The sequence below is a fragment of the Heteronotia binoei genome, chromosome 4 (genome assembly GCF_032191835.1).
Source record: "Heteronotia binoei isolate CCM8104 ecotype False Entrance Well chromosome 4, APGP_CSIRO_Hbin_v1, whole genome shotgun sequence".
In the NCBI taxonomy this organism is placed as follows: domain Eukaryota; kingdom Metazoa; phylum Chordata; class Lepidosauria; order Squamata; family Gekkonidae; genus Heteronotia; species Heteronotia binoei.
Genome location: NC_083226.1, coordinates 153,518,842 through 153,546,765, shown reverse-complemented (window position 1 = coordinate 153,546,765; position 27,924 = coordinate 153,518,842). Strand labels below are relative to the sequence as shown.

Genomic DNA, 27,924 nt, shown 5'->3' with positions numbered 1-27,924 from the left:
AAAATCAGTTCCGCTAGGCTGCATTTCCCAAATCTTTCTAAGGGAGTGAAGCAGAAATCCCATTCCTTCCCCCAGGCCTTTTCTTCGTCTTCCATGAGGATGACTTCATAGCCTCTTGGTTACATATTCTAGAGTCCTGCATTCTCTGATTTACAGTATAATCCAGTTGTGTGTATGGAGGGGAAGAGGGGCACAGGCATTTCCTTTTCCCTTCCAACTTGATCAGTTAGATATACTGTTAAGAATCGAGTAAGTGGGAGAATCTCTTGTTGCCAGCAGACATGGAAGGCAATACGAATAGCTTGACAGCACAGGTCATTAGACAAGGAAAGCTTATAGCTGAATGAAACTAGTCTAGTCCACTGTTCATTGATTCACCCCAAATTGTAGTAAACATTTTCTTTCCACTATCTAATAGCATGTTTTTTACAAAAATGTAAACAGTGGGTACACAACAATATTATTAACTTGTGGCTACAGGTGTCTTAATTGAAAGGGACTTTTCCTACTTTACCAAAAGTTAATATTTGGGATGCAGAAAGTTTTGTCTAAAGGAAACAAATGTGGAAATTTAAGCATAACCTACCAGTCATTTTAAAGCACAGCTATTAAATATCATTTCTACTAAGTTTGGCCATGGCATTTGCTGCTCCCTTTATTTTTAGAAGTGATACCTTTATTGTGTTTTCAGTTCAGTTTTTAGTTGGGTCTGGGGATTCATTGTGTATTGCCTTGGGTGCCTTTGACACAAAAGGGTGTTTAATATAGTGCAAATAAAGACAGAACATTTCCGCCGACTTCACAAAATGCTATAGTTTCAAAAGTTAAATCACTCTTCAAAACTTTATAGTGCAATTTTGCCCTACCCCTCCGCAACTGGTAGCAGGTCACCCACCACTTGCATAGGGACAAAGTCAGATAAACAATCAGCAAATGCCAGGAGATTTTTTTTTGAGGGGGGGGGGGAATGCCCAGCGAATGTGCAGTTTCAGGAGAAAATGACATCACTTCTGAGTGACACTCTGGGAACTGCCCCCAATAATATCTGGGTAGAAACCATAGAGAATAGAGGAAATGCCTAGGGCATCATAATTAACATTATTCCCCGTGTTTTTACTCTGCTCCTCAAATTATTGAGAACAGGGAATTGAGGATGGGGACAGGTGGCAAATGGCAAGCTTAATCAGGGATGGATTGGCTCTTTAACTGGCTGGAAATGCTCCCACTTGACCTCTACCCTGGAGGGCCACTGGCACCCAGGGATGAGCCAAGGTGATCCCCAGCCATTGTGGCATTGCCACAGAGGCCACAAAGCTCTCAGACCTTGCAAAGAGCTTCCTAGGAAAAGCTAATAGTTACTGCTGAACAACTCCAAACTGAGCAGCCATTGCAGGGTAGGGTTGCCAGTCCCCCACTCAAGCAGTGTCTCCCCACCCTCCCCACTCCCGGAAGGCTCCCTCCCACCCCCCGCTGGCCGGGGAAGTAGACTTGGCAACCCTGTTGTGGGGGCAACTCAGCTCGACTGGTTCCTGACTACAGTCTGTCCAATGAAAGGATTGATTTTTTTTTTTTACTTAATCATGCCACATATTCAAAGTGAAAAAGAGTTGGTCCAGAAAAGCTTCCTGCTAGAAATTGGAACTGCAACTGCTTTTTTTTTTTTTTTTGCCTGTCTCCAATGATAATGGCATGGTTTTGAACATGTCTTCTCTTCCTCCCCTCCCCCCCCCCAAGTCCAAGAGACCTGATGCCACCAGTTAATGCTATACATAGTGCAACATTAATAAAACGGAGCACGCTGGCTAATGGAGCACCTTGGCAGGATAATACACTGTTTTCATTCCATAGCAAACATTATAATGACAATGGAAAAACTATTGCACTAAGTCAATACTTGGCTGCCATTTATGAATTAAACACAGCAAATCATTGTCAAGATGGCCAAAAGCACATTTGGTTGTTAATGGTATATTTGTTAATGGCTTTCTCTCGGTGGAAAAGAAGTGTGACTGAAACCTGGTTGGGTTTCACGAGACACAAGATAGTCGATGTCAAGAAATGATCCGAACAAATGAGAAAAAAGGTCCCCTTTTACCCACTCTTTCCAAGTTCTCAACACTTCAAAAGAAAAATTCGGTATGTGCTTGCGAAATCTGTCACATAAGATTACAATCTAACACAACTGGGAAAAGTTCCACAGAAAAGCATATTGGGTCACATTACGGTACTATCAAGTTGTATCAGGTTCGCCTTCATCCAAGATGTAGTTCAGCTTTATGATTGTGCTGATGAAGTCGCCAAGTTCTACGAAGTCAGCCGTGACGATGTTGATACCACTTTCGCCTGCTCTCTGAGTTCGGACCCACTGCATCATGGCAGGGAGAGCTCTAGAGAAGAAGAAGAGTCGTCTGTCAGTGTCAAGTCAAGTCAAGTTTAATACAGTCAGAGACCCATCCAAAGAGAAAGAAAACAGGTAACAAATGGCATACAATTGAATGTCTGTCAGTGAAAGCACAGACAGTCAGGGGGCCCAGCCTTGAGACTCATTATCGGTAGCTCCAGAGCAATAGGTCTGACCCGCTCCCCCCCACACACACACACACACATACTTGCAATTTTCATGTTCAGCTTTCAGAATCCAGATTCAGCGTTTATTCAGAATAACTGTCACTGAACCCAACAGGACTAACTCTGAAGTAAGAACCCAAAGAATCATTCAGAGAAGAAACACTGATGGCGATGGTGGAAAACACCGTCAGGACACAGCTGATTTATGGCAAACCATAGGGGTTAACAAGGCAAGAGAAGAACAGAGGTAGTTTGCCATTCCCTGTCTCCACAAAGCAATCCAGGACTTCCTTGGTAGTCCACAAGCTAGGGATGGCCCTGCTTAGCTTCCAAGATCAGACATGATCAAGCTAGCCTGGATCACCAATGCCAGGGCACACATTGGTGGCTTAAAGCTCTTTTATTCACTACAACCTGGAATCTGAATGACAGAGCTCAGTATATTTACCTGCATTCAAGAGGATTCAGCAGCGAAGAGATGCCTTTCTCTGCTACTTGGGTGTGCCTGCTTTCTCAAGAATTAGTTTTTTGCTGCCACCAAAACTCAAATCCAGTAGTTCTATAGCGACTACTGAGTTCAGCACCGGAAGTCTAGACTGTCTCATTTGGAGGACTCAGTGTTCCCATATACGGGTATGAGTTTTCCTCCTGAGTAAAGGAGCGGTGTACTGGATGCCTCCTCTGGCAGATGTTACTCTAATAGGCAGCCTAAATGGACTAGCACCTATTTCACCTAAATCATAGCTGTGTGCTACTGGTGTTTACATGCTGCTTCTCCCTTGAGATGCTCTGATTACAATTTGTACCAGTTTTGGTACAGAAGAGGATCCCCAGTGTGTTTTCTCTTCCAGAATCAACAGAGGGGAAAGAAAGCAAAAGAGTATGCATGTGTGGCCACTGTCCTCAAGGGGCCTTAATGTAGATCAGGCAAGCAGGGTACTCAGGTACTTTTCTACAATAGCTTGAAAAGATGTAAATTCAACTTTTAATTGACTCACATGTTCATCCAAAGGGAGAAGTTGACATGCCTAGGTAGGGAGAGGAGAGGTCTCAAATAGGGCACTTTTACACACACTAAATAATGCACTTTCTATCCACTTTCAGTGCACTTTGCAATTGGACTTGACTTTTTGAAATGGTAAAATCCACTTGCAAATGGTTGTTGAAGTGGACTGAAACTGCATTATTTAGCATTAGCAATAAGCTTCTGTTCCATCATCCAATAGCAACTGATGGAGCTAGACCCTCAGCGGTCTCGACTCCTGTCACACTTTTTTTTTTAGTTTGTCCACATTGGGCAATTCCCTTTAAACCCCCAACTGCAGCTGGAGAAAGGACACAGAGACAATAATACATGTAGCTCTGCTATGGTTGATAAGCTGTTTTCAGTGGCAATGAAGAAGAATTGGTTTTATAGCTCACTTTTCATTATCCAACAGAATATCAAAGCAGCTTACAATTGCCTTCTCTTCCTCTACTCATAACAAGCACAAGCTTGTTAGGTGGGGCTGGGAGAGATCTGAGCTAACTGTGACTGGCCCAACATCACCTACCACCTTTCATGTGGAGGAGTGGGGAATCAAATCTGGTTCTCCAGATTAGAGTCTGCCACTCTTATTATACCACACTGGCTCTCAATGAAGCATTCACATGGCAGGTTTCCCTGAACTTTCTTTGCTATGGCTCTTCATGTCTGCCATTTCTGCCCTCGGAGAGCTTTTTTTAATGAGTAATTGACAGATTGCTTCAGTCTAATAACATTATAATAATCTATTGCAATAGTGTATTCATTCTGAATTTTAATTTCAACAAATTGTTGCAAAGTTGTAAGCAGATCTGCATGTTTCCCCTTAGGAAAGGAAATGGCTATGGCTATGGCTAAATTGCGCAGATATGGGCAGGACATGCAAAAGTGTACACCTCCCCAGCCACACATTGTTCCAAAAGTGCTTGGATTGTGAAGCAGTCCACAGAAGCAGGCAAAATAAAGGATGCTCCCTGAACGAAGCCAAAGTGGAGCAAAACATCCATGTGGAACAGGCTGTGGATACTTCCAGGGTCCTATAGCTGCCTCACTTTGCAGTACAATCAAAGACTTGCTTGCCCCAGTAGATGCGTGAAACAGACTGGAGAAGTGTGGCTTACGGGGGCTATAGAAGCAGCCTTGTTTTGAGCTACAACTGGAAATTTAAAGAGCAGCGTCTGTTATCCACATTTGAAATCTGGTGTTGGAGGAGAGTTTTATAGACACCATGGACCGCCAAAAGACAAATAAGTAGGTTCCAAATTGAGCCTGAACTTTCCCTAGAAGCTCAAATAACCATCTGAAGTTATCATACTTTGGTCATCTCACAAAAAGACATGGCACATTGGAAAAGATAATAATGCTAGGATAAGTTGAGAGCAGTAGGAAAAGAGGATGCAACACAAGGTGGATTGGCTCAGTAAAGGAAGCTACAGCCTTCAGTTTGCAAGACTTGAACAAGGCTAGATTCAGGTGGGCAGTCGTGTTGGTCTGAAACAGCAGAACGAAGTTGGAACGCAGTGGAATCTTTAAGACCAGCAGAGTTTTATCCAAGGTATCAGTTTTCCTGTGCATGCCCACTCCTTCAGATAAATAAGGCAGCCAGTGACAGGATGTTCTGGAGGTCATCAATCCACAGGGTCACTGTAAGTTAGATGCTATTTGAGAGCACATAACACAGAGACATCTGTTATCCAAGGCAGCAGCTGGCAAACTTGGTTTGGATACAGAGGTAGATTTCTACTAATGGAAAGGAGGAGTGAATTATGCTGATTTCACCTTCCAATTCATCCTTCATACTGTTCTCTATCCTCTAGGACAGGGATGGCCAAACTTGCTTTAACATAAGAGCCAAAGAATAAACATTAGATGTTTGCGAGCCACAAGGAAGCCACGAGGGAGAAGAGGTGGAAAGTAAGCAACTTCAACTTTAAATGCATTCTCCAAGCCACCAGCTGGCTTAGCGAAGAAGAAGACTGCAGATTTATATCCCGCCCTTCTCTCTGAATCAGAGACTCAGAGCAGCTTACAATCTCCTATATCTTCTCCCCCCACAACAGACACCCTGTGAGGTAGGTGGGGCTGAGAGGGCTCTCACAGCAGCTGCCCTTTCAAGGACAACCTCTACCAGAGCTATGGCTGACCCAAGGCCATGCTAGCAGGTGCAAGTGGAGGAGTGGGGAATCAAACCTGGTTCTCCCGGATAAGAGTCTGCACACTTAACCACTACACCAAATTAAAGAGAGAAATTCCTTCTCCAAGCTGGTCAATGGGGCAGTGGGGGCTTCAAGAGCCACACAATGTGTGTGAAAGAGCCACACGTGGCTCCTGATCCACAGTTTGGCCACCCCTGCTCCAGGAGCAGCATTTCAGGCAGCAATGGGATGGGGGAGGCAAGAAAGTCCTGTACCTTTGATAGAAATCCATTCCACCAGTGGAAAATTCTGCATTAAAAAAAATGTTAATAGGTACCTTTTTAAAAAAAAAAATGTACACTGGATAAAATGTGAATGTGCCAAGACAATAACTTGTGCATTATACAGGGGGCACTTATTAGAGAGCTAGGATTGGCCGTGACTCCTTCCTGAATACAGCAGGGTTTATTACTGCATAATGTGTGAAATCATCCTAGATCAGCTAAAAATTTCACTGGGAGTTAGACATTCCAACCACTTCACACATGGAGACTGCCACAAAACTCATTACTATGTAGGGTTACTGACTTTTTCACTTGCTCCTGTTTTTATGCACTTAACAACAGATAGCTCTGCCAATATTAGTAGGTTATAATATTTATCTTCCTGTCATGATCAAATGGCTGCTGAGGATGCAATAGCAGATCCAGCAATTTTTTTCCCTAGTCAGCCAGCAAACTTTGTTATCAATACCTGCAACGTGTAGTGTACAAGGCATCTCCTCCCCAAATAGATACAGCATAAAAAGGTACAGGTAGTCCCCTGTGCAAGCACCAGTCATTTCCAACTCTGGAGTGATGTCACATCGCGGCATTTTCACAGCAGACTTTTTAATGGAGTGGTTTGCCATTGCCTTCCCCTGTCATCTACACCCCCCCCCCCCCGCAAACTGGGTACTTATTTTACCAACCTCGGAAGGATGGAAGGATGAGTCAACTTTGAGCCAGCTACCTGAACCCAACTTCTGCCGGGATCGAACTCAGGTCGTGATCAGAGAGTTCGGACTGCGGTACTGCAGCTTTACCACTCTGAGCCTCAGGGCTGCTTAGGGACAGCATATCCCACTGGAAACCTTGCAGAAGAGAACCTGACTGGTCGTGATTGCCAAAACTCTTTCTTCATTTAGCTCTGTACAAAAGGAGAAGTTCGCAAAAACCTCCACAAACAGGGACACAACAGCCAGACCTCTGTCAACCTCCCAACCTTGTTCAGTTTTAGCGCAAAATGCTCTCCGGTGTGCAGACAGCAGTGATGGAAGGAAGCTGGAGCTGTCGTTTCCCCAGGGGGCTTTTGGGCAGCAATACGAAACTTGTTTACCCGTCCTTATAATTTCCAGTCTCTGCATACTTCAGTCCTCGTAATTGGCCTCATTAAGCATTTCAGTCAGGGAGAACACAGACCATGCTGCGTGGCAACCACCCACATGGTTGAATGCTCTCAGAAAACCCTGAACAGCTACTGTCTGAGCCCTAGGATTAGCAAACTCATTCTGGCTGGTTATTAAAAAAAATGTGAATGATATGGCAGGGCAAATATGTTTCTCTCCTCCCCTATAAAACCTGCAAAGAGTGTAGGACTCTTTCAGGGAGAGGCTGTGGTTCAGTGGTTGAACATCTGCTTAGTGTGCAGACGATCCCAGGTATAACCCCAGCATCTCCAGTTAAAAGGACCAGGGAGTAGGTGATGTGAAAGGACCTTTACCTGAGACCCTGGAGAGCTGGCTGCTGTTCTAAGCTAAGCCACAGATTCCTGGTAGAGCAGTTGTTTAGAAGAAATGCCTTTTAAACAAACACAGTTATCAAAACTGAGAGAAGTTATAACTTTAGAATTGCTTTATCTGATTAACTGGATTTAAATTCAGCCGCAGCGAGGTGTTTATTACATTCTCTTGACTGCAGTACACTGAAATTCAGCTTGACTTGCTTGCAATAAGAGAACGATACCTCAATCTCCCCTCCCCAAAGCTAAAATGGCTTGAAAAAACATGTACCTTCTTGAGAAAGGTGTCTACCTCTGCAAGTTCAGAACCATGGAACCCCCCTTTCCCCAGGCTGAGAGGGACAAAGGATTCTTATCTCTCTACTACGGGTGCTAATTTTCTGCTACCCCCTCCAGCCTTTCCCTTCTGCTATGATCAAGCTGATTGCTCTATGCATGGAACCTTTGCATCCTTTAGGACACCCCTCTCCCCCTCTGACTGGGAGAAAAAGATGCATAGACCTCCATTCCTGCTTCGCTCTTGTCTGAGGAAGGGAGTGATGACTCTCCAAAATGCCTTTCCTAACCTGCGGTATATATTTCATCTGAACTTCTAAGATTGTCGTTTTAAATAGTCTCCAAGCTTCCCCAAAGGTTTTGACCCTTTTTACCTTTCCTTTCAGTTTCCTCTCCTTTCCTTTCCTTTCATGCCTCCTCATCTCAGAGAAGTTACCCCTTTTAAAGTTAAAAGTGGCTGTGTTGGTCTTTTGGGGCAACTCTATTCTATTTATACAAGTGTTGAACTCAGTAACATTATGGTCACTGTTCCCAGAGCTTTTTTTGTAACAGGAACTCCTTTGCATATTAGGCCACACACCCCTGATGTAGCCAATTCTCCAAGAGCTTACAGGGCTCTTAGTACAGGGCCTACTGTAAGCCCAGGAGGATTGGCTACATCAGGAGTGTCTGGCCTAATATGCAAAGGAGTTCCTGCTGCAAAAAAAAAGCCCTGACTGTTCCCAAGCGGTGTAATCACTTTTACATCTTGCATCAGGTCTTGGGCATTACTTAGGATCAAGTCCAGGATCGTCTCTCCCCTGGTAAGTTCTGTGACCATCTGCTCCACAGCACAGACACTGATTTTGTCTAGAAACTCAATCTCTTTCTCTTGACTTGAACACTCATGGTTTATTGACTCCTGTCAATAAACAACACCGCAGATGCAAAAACGGCCATTTGCTCTCTCGGCTGAGGGAACAGTTGCTTAAAAGGGGGCCTTTCCTTTGAGAACGTGGCATTGCTGGGCATGTGTTCCTTGTTAGGCATAGGCATGTGGCTGAACCACAAATCTACATGAAACAATATGCCCGTTTGTGAACCAAACCAGTTCATATAGGTTCATGAGCCATTTAAAGTTTAAACCCCTTCTTTCTGCTCCCTGAGAAAACAGTGGTGAGCAAAAAAACAGAGGTTTAAATTGCTCTGACCATTTAAACCTTCTGGTTCTGCTCCCCACAAAGCAGTGGGGAGCAAATCAGGAGGGTCAGAGCCATTTAACCCTCAGGGCCATTTAACTCTTTGAGCTCAGAGCCATTTAACCCTCCAGTTTTGCTTCCTACCACTTTGAAGTGATGAGAAGCAAAACCAGAGGGTTAAATATGGGGGTGAAGAGCCTCTCAGGGGGCATTTCACCCCCTCCTTTCTGCTGGCTATGACATTTCCTGGACAGCACAAATGTAGAGGTGAAGTGCCCCCTAGAAGGGTGAAGTACACCCTTGGGCATTCATTGGGTAACAAGGAGTCAATAAAACGGGAAGTGCAGAGGTTTAGCTGATCTTGCTTAAATGCCTAACCTTTCAGTGCACAGACAGACTTTGGCAATGCCCTTAAAAAAAGGAGTCAGGTTTTCATTTTCCAAATAATAAAATGCGAGTTATCTCAGCTGAAAGAGGCTGGCGAGGGCTCAGCACAGTCAGTTCTTAAGAAGTTACGGCAAAGCTAATCACATTAACATTTTAGTAGAAAGACAAAAATTCACTCCTGGGCTGCTGAAAGTTTCGTGTCTGAGTCATAATGTTCTGACAATGCGAGAGAATGTTAATGATGCCAAGTGTTCGTGCACCAGGGCCTCCCGTGGTGGAACATCAGTTATTTGTAACCAGGCATTCAAGTGAGGAGGAAAGGAAGAGCGAGAAAAGCAACACCGCAGATACAAAAACAGCTATTTGCCCTCTTGGCTGAGGAAAGTTGCTTAAAAGGGAAATGGTGACTTTCCTTTGAGAAGGTGGCTGAACTCACAAGCTGGCAACAGGCAATGCAAGAGACAAGGTTTTGAAGGACTGATGTGCAGGGCTTTTTTGGTAGAAAAAGCCCAACAAGAACTCATTTACATATTAGGCCACACCCCCTGTCACCAAGTCAGCCAGAACTGCATTCTGGCTCAAAAAAAGCCCTGCTGATGTGGAGACTGAAAAATGGCTTGGTAATCCAGTAAGGTCACCAAATATTTTATTTGTCCCCACCCTCTGCTTTAAAAAAAGAAGAAATGAATCAGGTGGGAAATTAAGAAGTGGAGGGGGAGGAGGTCAGTTGCTTAATTTCTGGGGAGGGGCTGTGGTTCAGTTGCTGAGCATCTGCTTTGTATGCAGAAGGTCTCAGGTTTAAACCCTCCAAATGGTTGTCAAATCATGCCTGGCAACAGGTAAGCGCTTTGGGGGTGTGGACACGGGGAGCTGCAGTGTCCGTACCTTGACATCACTTCCAGGCAAAACCCAGAATTAACATTGGCTATCTCTAGGAATAGATGGAAGCAATATGGTAAAAATGCCAATGCCAATTTTTACAACTACTTTTCTCTCATTACCGCTTTGAGCAGCTGTGAGCAATGAGGAGGTAGCCCATTCAGTAATGCCCAACATATTCTATTAAAGGGAGGATCAGGTAGTCACTGAAGTGAAAGTGGAAGAAAAAGAAGAGGAAGAGGAGGAGACTGGATTTATACCCCGCCCTTCACTTGGAGTCTCAAAGTGGCCAACAATCTCCTTTCCCTCCCCCTCCCCACAACAGACACCCTATGAGGTAGGTGGGACTGAGAGAGCTCTTTCAAGAACTGCTCTTGAGGGAACAGCTCTGAAAGAACTTGTGACTGACCCAATGTCACACCAGCAGCTGCATGTGGAGGCGTGGGAAATCAAACCTGGTTCTCCCAGATTAGAGTCTGCGCTCACTGGAAAGCTTTGCTTGCAGTCAATACTGCGAGGGGGCAGAGCTAAGCTCCTTCAAAATGGCAAAATTAACATTGCATTTCCTCCCTCTTTGGGCCATTTAAATCTGAACTTTGTCTTCTAAGTAGTGGTGTAGCTTTACATAGTAGCTTGGTCAGGGAAAGGAGAGGGAATATTGAATACATTACCTCAAAAACAGTCCCCAGTTTTTGGAGATTTTTTTCCTGCTCTTTCTGTCTATGGATATCTGTTTGGAAGGTGAGGTTCAATTAGTTTCCTGGTCACACAGATCTTCCTGGTTTTAAAAGTCACCAGCTGCAATTAATTCTTTACCCTCACAGAAGCCAGACTCAAAGGAAATTAGCAGAAATAACTCTTTACAATTTTATAAACACGTTGCCAAATTCAAGCTTCCTGAATTACCATTCGGCGGCTGTGGAATTCATTTGGCCGAAATGCTTATCTATAATTCAACACTCTCCAATTGCCGGATCAAGTCTGCAAGCACATTCAATCAGATGGCACAGTTTAATAATCTGAGGCTGAATGAATATTTTAATATGATTGATCACAGCTCTGTAGGCTCCCTAGAACAATCATCAGCAAATCCTTTGCCATTTAAATTCCTTTAAAAAAAGAAAAAGAAAAAAGAACCCACCAACTTAGAAACAATATTTGTATTCCTGTTTGCATTAAACCCTTTGCAGTTTGTCTCTTAAGAGTCTTAAGCCTGACGGCAGGGTAGAAGCATGAAAAATAAAAGCCGTCAATCCCCACTTGCTGCCTTAAGTGCGATCCCTCCTTGCCCCAATGCCAGGTTTAAAATCCACAGAGTGAATCTGTCATTTGATTTGCCCACCACACTATAGCTAAATGACTCTGGAGGTCCCTTCCAACTCTATGATTAGAGATTCTTCTTCTAAACACCTTAAGAGTTAATAGCTTCTGAATGATATGGCTAGATGCACCAGGCCTCTTAGGAAAAGAACACTGAGAATTGTTTTGTTTTTGTTTTTTTAAAAAAGCTCTTTTAGTCTTATCTCTTTGATACAAGAAGAGCAGAAATAGAACAATGGATTCCAGACTGCCTAGCCCTGTTCACAAGTTACAGTAAATGGATGTAAAATCCATGTACAGTGAACACTTGAGTTTTCTTTATATATGCATTGAGTTACATTCAATGCACGCACTGAAGATATGATTGAGACTCCACATAACCCCAAGGTATGAGTCCCTGGTTTCATGAAATGAATGTGTGCTAGAGCTGCCAGGTCTATGCTGGAAAATACCTGGAGACTTTGGGGGTAGATCCAGGAGAAGGGTGCAGGTTGGGGAGGAGAGCAGAGAGGCCGAAGATATTGGATTTATATCTCGCCCTTCACTCTGAATCTCAGAGTCACAGAACAGCTAACAACATACATCCTGTGAGGCAGGTGGGGCTGAAAGTTTTCCCTGTATATAGGATGGAGGATATGCAGTATATTCAAGAAAATCACATGGGCCAAAAATGAAGTGAACGCAAAAGTCCCAATATGAAACAGCAAATACCTAATCACAAGTCACCTCATGGGACCATTTTAATCTGGCCCAAACATCCAAATGCTTGTCGGTTATGCTAGTGCGTGGCCATGGGAAGATATACCCTGGAAGTAGGTAGTGTGGATGTGGCCCTACTGGCACAAACTGAGTTAAATCAGTTGTAAGGGTGTTGCATGAGGGCCGTTCAATGGGGCTCAGGTGGATAATTGGATCGGTAGCAGCCATGACAGGTGGAGGCATCCCATTGGTCTGGAGAGGATGCTGGGGGGTGGAGGAGATCAGAGCCCCTTTCCTGCTCCCATGTCCAACAACAACTCTTGGGTCAGAACTTACGGGCAATCATGGAGAGAGCTCGGAGAATCATGAGAGTCTGGCACATGGGAAAATAGGGAGCCAAGTGTCCAAAACAGGGAGTGACATAACTCTCCTGCATAAGAAAGCCTCACGTTATTGTCCTCAAATAAAGGATGTAAGTTCTAAGTTAGGGGTGGCCAAACTTGCCTAATGTAAGAGCCACAAGACATGAACTTCAGATTTTAGGAAGGAAGGAAGGGAGGGAGGAAGGGAGGGAGGGAGGGAGGGAGGGAAGAAGGAAGGAAAATAGATGGGGAGAGGGAAGAGGAAGAGAGTGGTGGAAAGAAAGCAACTTTAAATGCATTCTCCAAGCCACCACCTGGCTTGGCTTGGAGAAGTGATTTAAAGAGAGAATGCCTTCTCCAAGTAGGCCAGTGGGGTGGTGGGGGCCTCGAGTGCCACACAATAAATGTGAAAGGGCCACATGTGGCTCCCAAGCCACAGTTTGGCCACCCCTGTTCGAAGTGAAATGTCATTCTTGTGTTCCTAGGGGATTCATGGACAGCTGGCCACTTCCCAGCCTTCTGGGCAACCCTGCCCTTCCTCCCTCTCCCTGTGTGGGGCTGGAGAAGAACCCAGTGGCTACACAGTGGCTTTGCAGTTTATTAGTATGTATACCTGAAGGCAGAAGAAACTTCATTCCTTGCTGAGCAAATTGGTAGAAGACAGTCTGTTTCCTCTTATCTCTCCATAAGTAAACAAAGAACTGTAAACATTTTGTCTTTCATTTTAGTATGGAAAGCTGAGCTGCCAGAGAATGGGCCAGAAATATTCCCAAAGGGAACAGGTCAGCGGTTCCTTTGTGGAAATACATCTCATTATAGATCAGTGTGGGGAAACATTTAGTTTTGAGATGATGTTTCAGAACAGCCTACAGGTTTAATGAAGAATGGCTAGCTGCCTGGTCGCCCTCGTCTGGTATGTTTTCTAGACAGCTGGCTGGAAATGCGTACCTTCTGTTACCATTAGCCAATCTCCCAGGACACCGAGGAAGAGTCACCAACGGACAACTCTGTGGTGTCTCTTCCTGTCTACAAGCAGCAATAAACTCCCACAGGCCCAGAGAAAAGGCCCTGGTGGCCCCTGGAAGCGTTCTGCATTTGCATGCAGGTTCATTCCCTTTCCAGTTATAGCCCTGCCATCAGGAGTCCTCTGGCAATTTTATTTGCCAGCGGAGTTATTCATCATCTCTACTGTGCCGGAGTCTAAGTCACTGTCTTAATTGGATCATTCCAACTGGTTCCTGCTATTGTAGACACACCACAGCAAAAGCCTCCTCACTGCCAAAGGACTGTATCCAGAGGCAGCCAGTGCTGAAATTCTACGTAGAGCAATTAGGAGTAATTTCTACCACTTTACTGAGTAGGCATGGCTTGATATCAAGCTACATAAAGGAGGCCCATGGATGATGATGTAGAGATGGTATCCAAGTTACACTGCCAACCAGACTTTTTTAAAAAAGCAATTCCCATGTGATTTTAAAGATAATCAGATGTAAAATCAAGAATTCAAAAGGATATTTTGAGGAAGACAACTTTTTTTTTAAGCCTCAGATCATTTAGGACAGGGGTGTCAAACTCATTTGTTATGAAGGCCAAATCTGACATAAACGAGAGCTTGTTGGGCTGGGCCATGTTGAGCCAGGCCATGTGCGTACCTATTTAAGATTAGATAGCAGAGATATACACTTTATAAAGGACACAAACAAACACAATTAAGGATTTTTTTTAAAAAAAAAACTTGCTTAAAACATTAGCACTTGTTGCTTTTAAAGGTGCTTTCTTTGTATCTCTCCCATGGGATCCAGGGAACTGGACAAAGGAAGCTCTGACTCTTTCCTTCCTCCCTCAGGGGACCAGGAGGGGAGGAGCATCAGCCAATAGAATGAAGAGAGGCTTGGCTAAGTAGCTGTACTGTGTGATTGAGAGAGCCTGGCAAAGCAAGCTCTGCCTCCCCTCCTTTGATAGATAATCAGATGTAAAATCAAGAATTCAAGAGCCAGTTTGGTGTAGTGGCTAAGTGCATGGACTCTTATCTGGGAGAACCAGGTTTGATTCCCCACTCCTCCACTTGCACCTGGTGGAATGGCCTTGGATCAGCCATAGCTTTCACAGGCATTGTCCTTGAAAGGGCAACTGCTGTAAGAGCTCTCTTAGCCCCACCTACCTCAAAGGGTGTCTGTTGTGGGGAGGAAGGTAAAGGAGATTGTGACTGCTCTGAGACTCTGAGATTCAGAGTATAGGGTGGGATATAAATCCAATATCTTCTTCTTCCTCCCCAAGGAAGGAGCCCCAGCAAATGGAGAAAATAAAGGCTTTGTTCTGTAGCTCCTGTGCAATTCAGCAAGTCTTGCAAAGCAAGCTGTGATGCAGAAGGAAGCAAGAAAGAGGGAAAAGGAAGCAGATGACTGTCAATTACTCTGATAGGAGCCCTCCGGGGACCTGATTCAGCCCCTGGGCTACGTTTGACACCCCTGATTTAGGATATAATTTTCCAAGACATTCTCTAGTGCAAACGCCATTGAAATGAATGGAACATCTTGTTCAAGATGGCGGCACCTCGAAGCAGTTGCTTCAAAAGACTGTCTAATTAATACATTGAGAAAATATAAGGATGATCTCCTAACAGCTACCGTTCCCTCCCACCCACCCCCACCAGCTAGTGAGATACAGGAAGTTTGGATCAGCATCAAAAGCTACAAGCAGGGGTGCTCCCAGAGCCACAGAGATACCTGTGACTGGACTGCTGAGGCCCTGCCCCAGTGACTGAAAGGTGGCTCTCAGTCCATGCCCAAATCACATGAGGGACTCTTGCAAGGCAAGGAATCAGTCAAGGAAGGCAATGAGAGTGGTGGAGTTGGGAAGGGGCCAGGCTAGCTGGACTATTTAAACCAAGCCAGTCCTGGGCCATGGTGGATTGGCTGAGGACTGTTCCTGGGGTACAAGCCTGCTAGAGAGAAAAGAAGGAATCCCAGAGCAAGTCCCAGGAAGTTCAGGGAGGAATGGAGTGATGTGCGCTCACCTCTCCTCCCATTCTGAGGCCCAAGGACACAGGCCAAGGTTTCTACCAAACCAACTGCAAACCCCAACCAAGGGACTTAGGATGGGTAAAAAGAGCAAGCCCTTCCAGTTCCTCACAATGTTCTCACTTATGCTGGACAAAGGACCCGGAGAAATGAATATAAACTACAGCAAAGGAGAGTTCAGTATAATATGAGGAATAATTTCCTGATGGTCCAGTGTGTTTAACACTGGAATAGTCTCCCTTGTAAGGTGCTGAATCCTTCATCATTGGAGGTTTTTAAGTATTAACTAGATACTTATTTGTCTGGGATATCATAGTCGTAGCTCCTGTGTTGGCAGAGGGTTGGACTACATGACCCTGGTGGTTCCTTCCAACTCTGAGATTAAATAAAATAACATTATGAACTCAGGCCTATATTTCTGGAAGACTGTAGGTATACAACAAAAGCAAGTGTGTCCCATTTACCAGCCCTCTGCAGGTGGCCCAGGGACATGAGATCCCTTCTCATTCACATGCTTTTCTCACTGCCCTTTGTTGACCTGCCAGCACTGATTCCTGTGGCAGCAGCCTATCCGTTGGAGAGAGTTACCACCACTGAATTGCCTTTCTTCTCTTATGATATCTGACAAGAACAGGACTGTAGAAAATTCAGCTAAAGGCAATTATAACAGTCTTGACCTGCCTTCCTGCATACGGCACATCCTTAAGTAGAACTTCATCAAGTCTCCTTGACGCTGGTAATGAATTTTCCTTGATGGGATATTCAGTGAGTAACTGAGACTAGGAGCTAAAGTGACATGCTCAGCCATGTGGATGCGAAATAGAGCACTGATGTGAGAATTCATGAAACCGAAACTAGCTAGCTCTGGGACCAATGCATATATGTCACTGAGCAATCAAGAGAGACATAAAGAAACAGCGGGGAACAAATGGGACACAGGATGACAAGACAAGTGACATGAACAGTCAGATGAAGAATGAAGATAAGCTAGATTTGTATCCAATGACAAACATGCAGCAAAAGCCCCAAGGGGATTCATTGCATAAGGTATTTGCTCAAAGCTTCCAAAATTGATTATTAAAAGTTGTTTTGGCTTTTGGTGGGTTTTTTTTTAATTTTGTTTTGTTGCAGAGTTTTTTAGATGACCAACACAATCTTGATTGCTTAGGACAGTTAAGTAAATAGGCACCCATTGTCTTCATTAACTGGATATGAATTGGGAGCTACTAGACAAAATACTGGTGTACAGGGCTTTTTTTTGAGCAGGAACACACATGAATGCCCTTCCGGCTGGTTTGGCATCAAGGTGTGTGGCCACACCCTAATATGCAAATAAGTCCCTGCTGGGCTTTTTCTACAAAAAAAGCTCTGCTGGTGTATATCCTACCTCAGGTTGAAGAAGTTCTTCCAGTCTAAGGAACCTTCTTCCAGTTTAACTGGCGCTTCTGGTAGAGAACTACAATGCAATCCTAAATTGACATCCATAGATTTAGAAGGCTGTGGTTTTGTTTAGAACTGTACTGAGATCCATTTAATTTGGAGAAAGGTTTCCAAATATGCTAAGTTCAGTGGTAGGATATATGCCACTGGTTGGATACTATGACGCCTTTCCACCAAGTGGACCCTATGACTTCCTCCCAAGTCTTCCTCTAATAGGAAGATTCCTTCAACAAAGGAAGACTTTGAAGAAAGGCTTATCAGAATGGAATAACAATCCAGTTTAATGGAAGGAAGTCACTGGATCCAGTCTACTGACTTTTTCTCCCTACCTGAGCTAACAGTGTTGATTGAAAAGGGGATCATAAGAACATAAGAGAAGGCATGTTGGATCAGGCCAATGGTCCATCCAGTCTAACACTTTGTGTCACACAGTGGCAAAAAACAACAACAACAGGTGCCATCAGGAGGTCCATCAGTGGGGCCAGGACATTAGAAGCCCTCCCACTGTGCCCCCCACAAGCACCAAGAATATAGAGTATAACTCCCCCAGACAGAGAATTCCATCTATACCCTGTGGCTAATAGCCACTGATGCTCCATATGTTTATCCAATCCCCTCTTGAAGTCGTCTATGCTTGTAGCCGCCGCCACCTCCTGTGAGGCAGTGAATTCCATGTGTTAGTCAACCTTTGGGAGAAGTACTTCTTTTTATCCATTCTAACCTGACTGCTCAGCAATTTCATGGAGTGTCCATGAGTTCTTGTATTGTAAGAAAAGTACCTCTTTCTCTACCTTTTCTATCCCATACATAAATTACTCTGTGCCATGATCATGGGCACATCACCTAGGTGCTCCTAAGCCTCTTCTATATGTGTTGTTTACGGCACATTCCTACGTGGAGTTACTCCAGTATTGAAGTTAATGGGCTCAGATCAGAATGACTCTACAGAGGTTGCACTGTTAGGATCATTGCTTTCTAACATTGTGAAGTTATCCACAGTCCAGCCTTTTGCAACCTCAGCAGAGCAAAAAGAAGTTGACATTCAAGAGACTATATGGCAAGCTGGAGTATCTAATCATGAATGCCTAAAGTCACTGATATCTTTTCTTAGTCAATGTAGCCATTTTGAGATCCACCATGGTGCAGTGGTTAAAGAGTGGCAGACTCAAATCTGGAGAACCAGATTTGATTCCCCACTCCTTCCCATGAAGCCTGCTGAGTGACCTTGGGCCAGTCACAGTTCTCTAAGAGCTCTCTCAGTCCCACCTACTTCACAAGGTGACTGCTGTGGGGAGAGGAAAGGAAGGCAATTATAAGCCACTATGAGACTCCTTAAGGTAGAGAGAAAAAAGGAAAGGAAAGGTCTCCTGTGCAAGCACCAGTCATTTCCGACTCTGGGGTGACGTTGCTTTCACAACATTTTCACGGCAGACTTTTTACAGGGTGGTTTGCCATTGCCTTCCCCAGTCATCTATACTTTCCCCTCAGCAAGCTGGGTACTCATTTTACCAACTTCGGAAGGATGGAAGGCTGAGACAACCTTGGACAGGCTACCTGAATCCAGCTTCTGCCGGAATTGAACTCACGTCATGAGCAGAGAGTTCAGACCACAGTACCGCAGTACAGCTGCTTTACTACTCTGCGCCACGGGGCCGCTAAGGTAGAGAGAAGTGGGGTATAAAAATCTACTCACAGTGGGCCCTTCAGAAATACAACCTATTATTCTGTGACTAAACAATTTATACATTAATTTTTAAGAAGCATACTTTCAGCCTTGGATACTGATTTGCTCTGCCCTTTCTCATCCAACACATATTTTTGAAACTGAACTCAGGGCTGATTTTAAAATGCTGGGAAACAAAGTTCAGTGGCCACAAATAACACCCTCATCTAGGTTCCTTACAAAGCCTTTCAGGCTTCCATTAATTCCATGAGAAATTATGTGTTGTTATGCTTTTGCAACATCAAAAACAGTGTATTCCAATTTCCAAGATATTGACAGTCCATTCAAAGGATAGATCATTACAAATAGGGCAATGGTATATGCATCTCTTGTTGATACAGAAACCTTAAGTCTGGTAAAGTGAGGCTATATTCGCACAAAACTTTTATGTAGTTTATCGTAACACAGGTTCCCTGTTTCACCTCTGCATGGTAGCTATTCATTTGAATTGGACAGGCTGAAAGCAGCATTTAGGAGGAACTGCAGGAATACTATCTAAAAATCTGTTTGTTCTAAAGCAGCAGATAAAAGCCCTAACACAAGTTAGCCTGATCTCGTCAGATCTGGAATCTAATCAGGGTTGGCCCTGGTTGGTATTTGGATGAGAGACCACCAAGGAAATCCAAGGTCACAACGCAGAGCCAGGCAATGGCAAATTTCTGGACATCTCTTGCCTTGAAAATCCCATAAAGTCACCATAGGTGGGGTGTGGCCGAATGGCGCAATAAATTAAGTAAATGAAAATGTAGTACATAAAAGAATGTCCACTGTCTGCTTTCTGTATGCAGGTTTTCACTAGCATATCCAGTGCAGATTTTCGCCTGAAAAATCTTTTTGTTAGCTTTTTATGTTGTGAGCCGCCCTGAGCCCACCTCGGTGGGGTAGGGCGGGATATAAATTGAATAAAATAAATAAATAAATAAAAATTGGAAGAGAGCAGACAGGTCATTTCGGCAAACTGACCTTGAGAAAATGTCTTCTGCTTTAATACAAATGGCTGTGTTGACTTCATGTTTATACACCACTGCCACTGAAGAGAATGAGAACATGTCATGAGCATAAATGACATGTGGAATTTCCCTTCTCCCATGACCTTGGCCAAGACAGTTTTTATCTTGGACAACCCAAGATGAGCATATTAAGAACATAAGAGAAGCCATGTTGGATCAGGCCAACGGCCCATCAAGTCCAACACTCTGTGTCACACAGTGGCAAAAAAATTTATATACACACATACACTGTGGCTAATAGCCACTGATGGACCTGTGCTCCATATTTTTATCTAAACCCTTCTTGAAGGTGGCTATACTTGTGGCTGCCACCACCTCCTGTGGCAGTGAATTCCACATGTTAATCACCCTTTGGGTGAAGAAGTACTTCCTTTTATCCGTTTTAACCTGTCTGCTCAGCAATTTCATCGAATGCCCACGAGTTCTTGTATTGTGAGAAAGGGAGAAAAGTACTTCTTTCTCTGCTTTCTCCATCCCATGCATTATCTTGTATTCATACACTGAGATGCAAAACTATCTCTTGCTTTTCCATAACATTAATGGGATTGCAGGCACTGGCAGTGTTATCCTAAGCATCACACTCTTCTAATTCCATTGCCTCCAGTAGATTTAGAAGGGTATAAATTTGCTAAGGATGGCAGTGAAAATCAACATGAATGATGCTCTTTTTTATTATTATGGAACTGCAGGCATGTCTCTGTAAGTTTACTTATATTGGTTAAGCCACATTCTTCTTCTAGAATACCGACTATCAATCACAAAATGTAAAAGAATTCTCTCCAGTCTCTACCTGGTAAGCAGTATATGCTGGCTAATGTTAAAAAAAAAAATCCAATTTAAAATAACTAAGCTACATAAGCTATTTTTAAAAAGTCTTCTTGCATTTTTGCATTGCTTCTTTTGAGGAAGCAAAATATGCCTTTAATTGTTAACTTTTTCTGATTAAATTTGTGTCGAGACCAGAGATGTTCCTGGGATCACACTGGATTGGCAAAACCAACTGCTTATTAATAAAGTTATGGGGTGTTCCCATTCTAATTTTGTATATTTAAAGTGCAGGCAAGTGATGTGGGCACACATGACCCATCTGGTTTCTGGAATGTCTGCCCAAAAGGATACTCACCCTTGTCCACCAACAGAGGAGTTTTAAAGCACATACCATCCTAAGTCCACTGACTTAACTACATTTGGAAAAGTACACTGTAGGATTGCACTGTAAACCATTGTAGAAGCAACAGTAGGTACTCCAGCATATCTAACCCTACTGCTTACAGGCAGGTCTGCATGAAGTGAGTTGCCTTTCCATCGAGGCATTTGTAAAAGCAATCCTATATTTTTATGGGAAATGTGTGTGTTCACACTGAAGGGAAAATATATCCACTAACATGGAAATTCTGTTCTATGTACAGGGATGCCGAAAGAAGAACCTTGTATTTCTCTAAAACATTAATGCAAAGATTTTTAAAAGGTTAACTTTAACAAAATCTGTTATGCATTTTGTATTTCCCATTTTGTGTAATGTCCTGACCTGGATGGCCCAGGGTAGCCCAGTCTCATCACATCTTGGAAGCTAAGCAGGGTCAGCTCTGGCTGATATTTGGATGGGATGCAGGGGTGGAATTCTAGCAGGAGCTCCATTGCATTAGGCCACACATCCCTGATGTAGCCAATCCTCCAAGAGCTTACAAAAAGAGCCTTGTAAGCTCTTGGAGGATTGGCTACATCAGGGTTGTGTGGCCTAATATGCAAAGGAGCTCCTGCTAGAATTCAGCCCCTGGATGGGAGGCCTCCAAGGAATACCAAGGTCATGACATGGAGGCAGGCAATGGCAAACCACCTCTGAACGTCTCTTGCCTTGAAAACCCAACAGGGTCACCATTAGTTAGCTGTGACTTGATGGCAGAAAAATAAAAGGTTGTATAACCACTTCCAACTACAAAGCTTTGACCTTATGTCTAACACAAACTGTAAATTACAAGTCGATGGCCAGCCAAACAGAGAGGGTGGGTCTCCAGTCTGATGCATCCCTCACATTAATTTTAATCCCCCCTCCCACGATTACTCAGCATGCTTTTCATTCCCCTTCGTTGTGTACTATTGAAATGGGCAGAGTGCTGGTCCCTAACTATTTCTGCAAGGCATATTTCGGTTGTACCACCCACTACCATTACAGCTGCTCTGGGTTTTGCCAAGGGCTCCAGCTGCTGACTCCCCTACTAAGCCGCCAAATTACACAAGGACCCCGCTGACAGCTTCAGCAGCACGAAATTACAACAGCTGATGCCTGCAGCCAGGAACGATGCACTTTCATCATGTAAGAGGCAATCAGTGTTTAATATCTCAAGCCTGTCATCAAGACACACCTCCCGATCCAGAAGCCCTTTCCTAAAACCCCTCAGCCATGGAAAGAGCTGTTTGTTCAATCACTAGTGAAGGGAAAGTTTCCTGTAGATGCCCAATGTTATTCTCTTCCGTGCGTGTGTGTGTAAAATGTCATCAAGTCATAGGCTGCTTTCAGATGGCTAGCTTAAGCCAACATAGCCACAGCCCCCCAGACAGATTACAAAATCTAGTTCAGACACACACATCTGCCGCCCCCCCCCCCCCACCCGCTCCTGCACTCACCCCATCCTCTGCCGTCTTTGAGGCTGTTCAGAAAGCGACCACATTGAAAATGGTAGTAATTTTTCTTCTGCACTCCTCCTGCCTTTCTATCTGAACCTGGAAGCATGCAAGTGAGGCGGACTGTCGGTGTGAACCCACTAGGCTGCCCCAGGACACTTCTGGCTTTTTTAAAAAAATACCTGCCCAAGCACGTGTGTGTGTGTGAATGTTTGGTCACCAAAAAATGTTAGGGAAACCAGACACCCAAACTGAGCGATGGGAATGGTGCATAACAACTGTCTGACTGCACCAAAGCACCCCCCCCCCCCTACATGGGATACAGGTGAGTTGCGCTGAAGCGTCCGAACGGGATTCTGCCACTCCATTTTGGGGCAGCACAGTTTCGGGCGCCTCCAGTGCACCTGAAGCTGCCCATCTGTATTGAGCCATAGAGTGTAAAACACCACCACTGTAACATTGTTATCACTCTCCCTGCATCACTGTGGGTGAATCAGTTTTGAAGACAGTCCAGCAGTTCAGCTACCTGGGGTGCATCATCTCCTCAGACGCCAAGATCGACAAGGAGATTGACAACAGGCTGGCAAAGGCAAACCATGCATTCGGCCGACTGCACAAAAGAGTGTGGAGCAACAAGCATCTGAAAAAAGGCACAAAGATCAAAGTTTATAAAGCGGTTGTGATGACAACCCTTATCTACGGCTCTGAATTGTGGGTTTTATACCGTCATCACCTGCAACTCCTTGAGCGCTTTCATCAGCGCTGCCTTCGCACCATCCTCAACATCCACTGGAGTGACTTTGTGACCAACACTGAAGTGCTCAAGCGGGCGGAGGTTATAAGCATCGAGGCACTGCTGTTGAAAACGCAGCTGCGCTGGGCAGGGCATATTTCCAGGATGGAAAACCACCGCCTTCCCAAGATTGCCCTGTATGGCGAACTTTCTACCGGCCATCGAAATAGAGGGGCACCAAAGAAGAGATACAAGGACTCCATGAAGAAATATCTTAGTACCTGTTGTATCAACCATCACCAGTGATCTGACCTAGCCTCAGATCGCAAAGCATGGAGGCACACCATCCACCAGGCTATCTCTTCCTTTGAGAACGCACGCATAGCTGGTCTTGAGGACAAAAGGAGATTGAGGAAGAATCGCACTGCTACAGCATCAACCCTAAATCAGACTTTTCCCTGCAGCCACTGTGGCCGGACCTGCCTGTCCCGCATTGGTCTTGTCAGCCACCAGCGAGCCTGCAGCAGACGTGGACTACCGCACCTTTCTTAAATCTTCGTTCGCGAAGTCAAGCCGAGAGTAACATTTGGGAATAGAGTAGGGAAGTTTGAAAGCCTACTAGTTTGGCTTAAGTTCTGTTCGCCAGTTGTGAACAGAGACATGATTTTTAATGGTTGGTTTGATAGTTTGTCAGTTTGCTCATGGGTGTTCAGCAGATTGTTTCAGTGTATTCCTTACTAACTGTGCCATGCAGCACAATTGGCTTTTCACACATGTGCATTCTCACACACCTCTATTGAGTTCTACTACCCCCATATGTTTTGCATATAGCATATAATCAGATGTAAGACTAGTCTCCCCCCACCACAAGATATGTCATGAAAAAAAAGAAGAGGTTGTCTTATATTCACATATAATTACAGTAATACATCTTTTTGTGTGTATAACACTTTTAAGGAGATCGTCTTTCTTTAGAGTAAATGTAGTAACTACTCTGCTCACTTGCTTCTGGGCTCCATTGTTCAAACCCCCTGTGAGAATTTTGCTGAACTCTTAGGATTTGACAAACTAATACTTCCCCCCCCACAAAAAAATGGGGAAATAACCAAAAACATATAAAACAGACAGATAGAAATCTTCATCATGCCACTGAAAGTAGTTTTAAAAGTATGATGGGAGTAAGGTTTTCTTATGGCGATTATAATTCAAGAAGCATTTTAAGGTAGATGCTGAGCTGATATAACTTAGTACAGCTTCTGGTGATGTCAGGGGGATGTGGCATATTCGAATGAGTTGTGCTGATGAGCTCCAGCACCTCTTTTACTACAAAATGACCCCTGGATCAGAGGCAGGGCTTCCACGCCAGCAGGTCTTGAGTTTTTCAGAAGACTTAAATCCTCACGCCCTGGCAGGGCCGGTGCTAGGCTTTCTGGCGCCCTAGGCAAATCACCCACTAGCGCCTCCCCCCCTCAATTATTTAAAAATATAGGAAAAATGAAGAGCACAAAACTTGAAACTTTTCATATTTTTAGTTTACTGATTTTTAATTTTAATAAAAATGTGATATGTTATTAAAAATTGTGAGAATAAGCGCTTGCCGGCCAAGTCAGGAAGGAGAGTGGCGGGATACGATGAGGTGGGAGAGGGGGGTGGCTTGACTTTGTTGAGGGCAGCTTGGTGATGGGAGAAGACAAGGTGACAGTGGTCAGGAGCCGAAGGAGGGGGCACTAAGGCCAGGTGGCGCCCTAGGCAACTGCCTACTTTGCCTACTCTCACACACCAGCCCTGTGCCCTGGTTCCTCCTCCACTACCGCCAATTAATCTCTGGCAGGGATTGTCAGTAATATGAGAAAATCCTTGAAAGCAAAGGAGACTTTTGAAAACAAAGAGCCCATGACTGGAATCCTACTTTGAAGCTGGTGATTTCCAGATTTATTTATTTATTTATTTATTTGGGGGGGGGGGGGAGCATTGGATTTTTTTCAGTGCTTCACACTACGCATTACTGTATTAGTCTTAAGGCTGTGGAGCCAAAACACTCCTCTGTGATGAGGCCTGGAAAACAAAGATGATCCTGGCAGATCTCCAAGACTCCAAACTACTCATCCCCAATCAGTTTTGCCTCACTCCTTAAAGCCACTTTATAATGCCATAATGTATTCTTGATGACAGTTGCTTAGCTACCAGAGCCCTCATTTCAATGGCTCTACAATTTTAAAAACTTGCCAAAAGGTCAAAGCCCATCGAATGTTCCTTTGTTCTCTCGAAACCCACCGATATGCATCTGTATCTTTCTTGTCCGCTCTCTTACCTGATCGAATTGCAGAGGCTGGATAAAACTTCACGGCAACAAGGCTCTTGAATTGGTAATTGCCGGAGTATAATGCACCTTCGCATGTGTGCAGCTATTGCTCTTGCAAAAGTATCTCCGCTACTATCTCCTGCTATGCACCTTTTATATGTTAGCATATAAAATTTTGTTCCATGCAGAAATGGGGATGAATGAAACCCACAACTGAATATTCTCCCCCCCCCCCCAATATAAAGTGAAATAAAATCAGATTAATGACTCTTACAGGAACAAAAAAAGCCATCATAATAGAGAAATCTCTACTCTTTGAAATCAAAAGCCTGCGTCTAGGCTTCCTAAGAAGAAAAGCACTTTGCAAACATTAATGAGTTTAGCCTCACACCGAAGTGAGTGTTAGCTTTCGCTTTGCAGAGGGAAGTAAGTGAGGTCACCTCAAAAATAGTCTACCAGCAGCGCCGTATGTGAGATGCACGCAAGATGAGGCAAAATCAAAGCTTTCTTGTGTTAATTACTATCTGCTCTTTACTGACGTACTGGCAAAATAGCCATCGTTAGGATGGATAGGATGTGTCTCTGCACATTCCGCGGGTTCACAGTGTGCATCATGCGCGGCACCTTCTTCTAGCACACCTAATCCAAGGGCCCGGTGACCCAGTCACTGGGGCTGAGGGAATCAGAGATAGAAGAAGAAGAAAAAAAGAAAAAGAAGACAACTGCAGATTTATACCCAGTCCTTCTCTCTGAATCAGAGTCTCAGATATCTCCTATATCTTCTCCCCCCACAACAGACACCCTGTGAGGTATGTGGGGCTGAGCTCTCTCAGAAGCTGTCCTTTCGAGTCTGGAGGAGATGACTGAGAGGGGCCATGATCACCATCTTCAAGCACTTATACAACTCACGGCCCAGTTGCTATCAGGCCATGGCCCAGGAGTTGGGGATCCCTGCTCTATATGACAGCCCTTCAAGTACTTGAAGATGGTGATCAAAGCACCTCTCAGTCATCTCCTCTCCAGACTAAACATATCCAGCTCCTTCAACCTTTCCTTGTAGGACTTGGTCTTCAGACCTCTCACCATGTTTGTTGTCCTCCTCTGGACACGTTCCAGCTTGTCTATATCCTTCTACCAATAATGGAGGAGTGCAACAAAATATGCAAAATATTTTGGTACCATCCCTTGACCCTGGAAAAATACTCAGCCTTCTGATACTGCATGAGGTATTTGCCACATATTGCTAAACTTATTTACAATCCCATAAGGACTACATATGAGTATACTTAAAAAAAAGGTTTCAGGGTTTCAGGATGCTGAGTTCTGCACCTGATCCTAAATTGCTAAACAGACCTTGTTTGGTTATGTTCTCCTTTAGCAATTAAGGAGAAAATCAGGGATGCCAGCCTCCAGGTGAGACCAGGGGATCCCACAGAAATATAGCTCATCCCCAGACTATTGAGAGCCAGTGTGGTTGTAGTGGTTAAGAACAGTGAACCAGATATTTTTATTTATTTTATTTTATTATATTTATATCCTGCCCTCCCCTATGATTCCCCACTCTTCCACATGCAACCAGCTGGGTGAACCTGGGCCAGCTACAGTTCTCTCAGAGCTGTTCTCTCAAAATCAGTTCTCTCAGAGCTCTCGCAACCCCACCTACCTCACAGGATGTCTGTTGCGGGGAGAGGAAGGGAAGGAGATTGTAAGCTGCTCTGAGTGAAGGGTGGGGTATAAATCCAACTGTTCTTCCACAGAGATAAATTCCCTTGGAGAAAATGGATGTTTTGGAAGGTGAACTCTGTGGTACTGTAACCCTCTGAAGTCCCTGTTCTCCCCCCAGACTTATTTCCCAACCTGGAGCTAGCAACACCCCCCACCCTCCACCAGTGGCCAGGAGGGGGACCCAGTAACCCTAGGAGGAATCTCCCTTCGATATTGCATCTAATCATAACAGAGACCTTCTTTATCAAACAAAAACTCACTCCTCCCCAATTCCTATCTGGGATCCACTCACCTCCAAGTGGATGCTTTTCAGTTTGGAAAGAAAAAGTTAGAAGATCTAGTCACAGATCCCTGGCTCAGTGTACTGCTGGCCCTGAGACAGCTTCCTAGGGTTGCCAACTCTGGGTGGGAAACCCTTGGGAGGTGGTGGAGCCTGAGAAGGCAGGGTTTGGGGAAGCAAATGATATAATCAGATATAATGCCATCAAGTCGACCTTCCAAGGTGGCCATTTTCGATTGATCTGTTGTCTGGAAATCATAATCTGAGGAGATCTCCAGCTACCAACTGGAGGCTGGCAACCAGAGCCTCCAGACTTCATAAAATACCCATCTCACTCACTCACTGAAGAGACCAGCAACAAGTTCAAGGGGAAAGAAAAACTCCACACTTCCTCCTTTCCCCTGCTCATGTGACACTTTGCTGAGATCACCTAGAAGTGTGATCTGAAGATGTCTGCATGCA

General features: G+C 44.4%; 1 protein-coding gene across 1 annotated transcript in view; it reads right to left on the bottom strand.

Annotated features, from left to right (window-relative positions):
* Window positions 1–1,695: 1,695 nt before the first annotated feature.
* Window positions 1,696–27,924, bottom strand: part of PLCXD3 (phosphatidylinositol specific phospholipase C X domain containing 3) — a 139,471-nt gene continuing 113,242 nt past the window's right edge. The window contains exon 3 of the mRNA XM_060236041.1: window positions 1,696–2,387. Coding sequence (XP_060092024.1) covers window positions 2,231–2,387 — 157 coding nt within the window. The 3' untranslated portion in view covers window positions 1,696–2,230. The remainder of the gene's footprint in view (window positions 2,388–27,924) is intronic.